The 4,401-nt window shown below is 43.0% G+C and overlaps 1 protein-coding gene across 1 annotated transcript; it reads left to right on the top strand.

Moving 5' to 3' along the window:
- Positions 1–829: 829 nt before the first annotated feature.
- ing2 (inhibitor of growth family, member 2) lies at positions 830–4,041 on the top strand. The gene is made up of 2 exons (XM_069672501.1): positions 830–1,068; positions 2,765–4,041. Exons 1-2 carry the CDS (start codon positions 924–926, stop codon positions 3,463–3,465), a joined length of 846 nt encoding a protein of 281 aa, XP_069528602.1. The 5' UTR covers positions 830–923; the 3' UTR covers positions 3,466–4,041.
- The last annotated feature ends 360 nt before the right edge of the window (positions 4,042–4,401 follow it).

Here is a 4,401-nt window from a genome sequence, read left to right as displayed (position 1 = left end):
ACTTATTATTTCACAGTTTCCTGATTGATTGGTAACTGAAAGGACAATTGATATGGGAGATTATTGTGGGTCATTCTGTCATTTGTCAGGGTTAGGGTTAGCTATATTGCATTCAACCAAGTCATCACTAACTTTACTGTTAGCTAGGAGTTCATGTCTTTCCTATTGTGCTGTAAAACATTATCATAATGTAATTTAAGCATTCTGTTATTTCCCAGTTTATGGTAATATTAGCTAGAAGGTAAAAGTGGTTGAATGCTATAGCTAGCTGTTGCCAGATGGAAGCTAATGTGTTAAAATATAAGACGTTAGACATATAGAGAATTTATGTAAAATATAACACAAATTTACAAAGAAAAGATTGTGACCTTCTGTTGCTGCTGACTTTAAATAAAGTTTTTGTATTTGCTGTATATATATTAATGTCATCATTGCAGACAAACATGTTTATATGTGTAATTTTTTTTTTTTACAAATATGACAATAAATGTAATTACCTAAGCTATTCATAATGTGACTAAACTTCTAGTCTGAATCTGTACCTAAATATCTTCTGCTCTACTGTGACATAAATGTAATTACGGTCATACTTGGGGTCCGTCTAAACTATGGATCTCAGAGTTTTCTATTCCCCCATTGGTTTAATTTCCCGGGAAAATGTTATGATAATGAGATCCCTCTCTGCCAATCCCGAAGCTTCTAACCTTACTGGCCCCGCCTTTCGTGACGACAAATGAGGGGAAACTGTACAATACCATATAAGGAAAATACTCCCGCATGCGCAGTCGCTTGAGTTTTGTTTGAAGTGAACTGCTGCCTGGGACTGCCCTACAAGCTGCAAAGTCGCCAAGCATTTGATTTTAATAGTATATTTTTCACATTTCCTCCATATTGTTTCAGCGCCTCTATGCATCGCAGAGACGATGTTAGGCCATCACTATCCAAACACCGACAAGTCGCAGCAACTGGTCAACTATGTGGAGGATTACCTGGAATGTGTGGAGTCCCTGCCTTTGGACATACAAAGAAATGTTTCCCTGCTCCGAGAAATCGATGCAAAGTATCAAGGTACTGTGTCTTCATGTTTTTATCGTTAATCACAACTGCGTGTTAGAATTGGCAAACATTAACGGCAGTCTGACAGGGTGTGCTGAAATGGTGGAGCAGGCGCGAGCCTTGTGTTCCCATTTTGCGAAAACAGAGCCGCTATGTTTAAATCTACACTCCTTTAAACCGTGAATGTGATCAACTCAAGTGTGTTTTACTACGTTGACGAGGCAACTGTTTAATGAACAAGTCAGTTTGCACCGCCCGGATACACTCCGTCCTGTTTTGTGTGTGGCACCGAACTCCATTGAGAAAATGCTAATTTTAATATTTCTAGCTCTCCTCAAACGTACATTTACATTACAACATGGCAAACGATCTATTATGAATACTTGATAACCAATGGCGAATTCGGCATCAATATAATTCAAAAATGATCACTATGTATTAATAAAACATTAACTTTTTCAGTATACACGCTGCCGCCCACTACGGTATCTCCACGGAGGATTATTGTGAAAACAATGTATAAACTCAAGCATTTATTTGAATTGAACGTTGTTTGGTGTACTTAATGTAAGCCGAAGCAAAGAACGTAGAATAACAGTGTGTATATGAGCATAAATTGTGTTCATTGAGGTGTGAAACTACCCGGTGACCATCGACAACACACACTGCCGTTTTTGTATGTAAAAACAATCTTTGTTTTTGCTTCTGTTGACGCGCGGTTAACAATGGCTTGCAACCAGTCAACGTTACATAAAACATCCCCGACACCGTGGACGGATAGTATATAATACGTCCACGGAATAGACGACTCTTTAAATTTAGATTGTTATAAAACGAGATTAGACGTCTGACAGGGTTTACACGGTGTTTGTCCCTCCACTCCGCTCCGTCGAGTGTGAACCGCAGAGCCGTATTGCTGCTCTTCAAGGCAACCCCCCTTCAACATCTGACCACCGTCACTTCCTGTAGCCTCAGCACTCCTCTTTCTTCTTCTTTAACGTTTAATATAGTTGGCAACGTCGCATTACTGCCGTCTGCTGGTTAAAGTATCCACATTTTAAAAAATCACCAACTCTCATTTCGAGTATTAACTACTAAACCCTGTAATAATAATAAAAAACATCTCGCTCTTCAAAGACACCAAACTCCATTGACAAAAACAGTCATTTTACCTTGCAGAACACAGGAGTGGTCTACCGCTTCTGTGATCAGTTTGTTTGTGTTATTGTGTGAATTTAGTGTTTTAAACGGTTAGCTGAGGTCAGACACAATATTCAGGTAACGTACAATGACGAAACACAATCTGTTGATGCTGAGGTCGACCAGCAACTCCCATGTTCTTCAAGGTAAAATGACTGGTTTTGTCAATGGAGTCTGGTGGCTTGGAGGATAGCAATGTAGCTAACAGCTGTTTCTGGTTAAAAATGATTTTACCTTTTTAATAAAAATGTTTATTTGTTAAACAATCCTTTCTGTTACAATCTGAGACTGTCTGACATAATTACATTACCAGGATTATGTTGAAGTCATTAGCCTGCCTTATGGCTACTGGCTGAAGCAATCTACTGGACTGATTCCAAAACTTGTTGTACCCATTATTCATTAAGACCTCAAAGTGTAAAAATAGGGCCCAGGTTAAAGAGTCCTTGAATTCTCCTTGAAGGCTCACTTTATTTATCACGTTGTTATTGTTTGTTACTCTTTGCAGAGGTGCTGAAGGAGGTGGATGAGGTGTTTGAGAAGTACAAAGGAGAGCAGGATGCGGCTCAGAGGAAGCGGCTGCAGATCCAGCTGCAGAGGGCGCTCATCATCAGCCAGGAGCTCGGTGACGAGAAGATCCACGTGGTGACCCAGATGACGGAGCTGGTGGAGAACCGGTCCCGACAGATGGACTCCCACTCCCTGTGCCTGCAGGAGCCCAGCGAGGCTGAACGGCTCACCACAGAGCGACGCTCCAGCGTCCAAGAGACCCCTGCTCCTGAACGCACCTCAGCCCGCCGACCTCGACGCCAACGCAACAGCGAGAGCCGTGACTCCAGCCATCCGTCGGCCAACGGTTCTCTGGTTGACGACCCGGTGGAGGAGCTGTCCATCCCTCCGCCCCGGGAGAAGAAGTCCAAGTCTGCGAAGAAGAAGAAACGCAAGTCCAAACAGGAACGGGACGCCTCGCCGGTCGACTTCGCCATCGACCCCAACGAGCCCACCTACTGCCTCTGCGAGCAGGTGTCGTACGGCGAGATGATCGGCTGCGACAACGACCAGTGCCCCATCGAGTGGTTCCACTTCTCCTGCGTGGGGCTCACATACAAGCCCAAGGGGAAGTGGTACTGCCCCAAATGCAGGGGGGACAACGAAAAGACGATGGACAAAAGCCTGGACAAAAACAGAAAGGACCGCAGATCCAGGTAGTGACCCCGAGGGGTCGGACTGTCAGCCGTAGTTGATTACAGTACTTGTGATGTTGTAAGAGCACAATCGAACACCATTAGTAGCAGCGCTTATGATTAATCCAGGACCAGGTGTGATGCTGTGACGTCACTGATTGTTCCCTCGGACACGTGCAGTCTGCAGGGACTCCAGCTGCTGCAAGCTGCCTCCTCCTCCTCCTCCTCCTCTTCCTCTTCAAGTGTTCTGCTTTTTGTGAGATTTTTAATTTCTACTTGCGAGAAAAAAAAGAGAAAGCATCTTTCTGTTTATTTCCCTCTTTTCATTGTGGACGAGGTCCTGATAAAAAATAAGACGTTCCTGCAGGTTTCTTTCTTTGTACTCGATCATTTGAAATCAGTGTCTGTCTCTATACAATAATGTCTTACAGAGCGCGACCTCCACATGCTACATGTTTACAAAGAGAGTGATATTTAATTGAGGTGATTGTTGATGGGACACTGGAATAAGACGTCATGTTTGTGGACTTTTTGTTTTTACTGGTTCACTCTCACTATTGTGTACATTTCTTTTTATATTCATTAAAACAAAGTATAGTCATCCAGCTCTCCTTTTTCTTTCAGCATGTAAAACATACACATAGCCTCTGTGACGCCCATTTAAAGCTCGCATTTTGCATTTGGATCGCCGCCATCTTGCAACTTTTGGAGCCGTATTTAGACAAGAGGGTGGAGCTGGAGAGGAGCGAGGGGAAAGGGGTAGTTACACAAATATTCTGTTGGACCAAAATAACCCTTTAAAACAAAATCACACTAACAAACTAACCCAGTGAAGCAGCAGTAGAGCAGCAGCTCCTGTTCTGTGAGCTTAAATCAGTGTTTTTCTGAATGGAGTCTGGTGTGTGTGCAGAGAGCGATGTAACGTCTGTGTGTGGTTAAAACAATCATCTTCCTCTGTAAC

This window comes from Semicossyphus pulcher, unplaced genomic scaffold (assembly GCF_022749685.1).
Source record: "Semicossyphus pulcher isolate SPU_LCO1_2020_fin unplaced genomic scaffold, fSemPul1.0.p SCAF_21, whole genome shotgun sequence".
NCBI lineage: Eukaryota > Metazoa > Chordata > Actinopteri > Labriformes > Labridae > Semicossyphus > Semicossyphus pulcher.
This window is presented reverse-complemented; position numbering and strand designations above follow the sequence as displayed.

Excerpts from the sequence above, each read along its gene's own strand:
- ing2 (XM_069672501.1), top strand. The coding sequence starts at position 924 with ATGTTAGGCCATCACTATCCAAACACCGACAAGTCGCAGCAACTGGTC. Across the intron at positions 1,069-2,764 it reads AATCGATGCAAAGTATCAAG|AGGTGCTGAAGGAGGTGGAT; the intron begins GTACTGTGTCTT and ends TACTCTTTGCAG.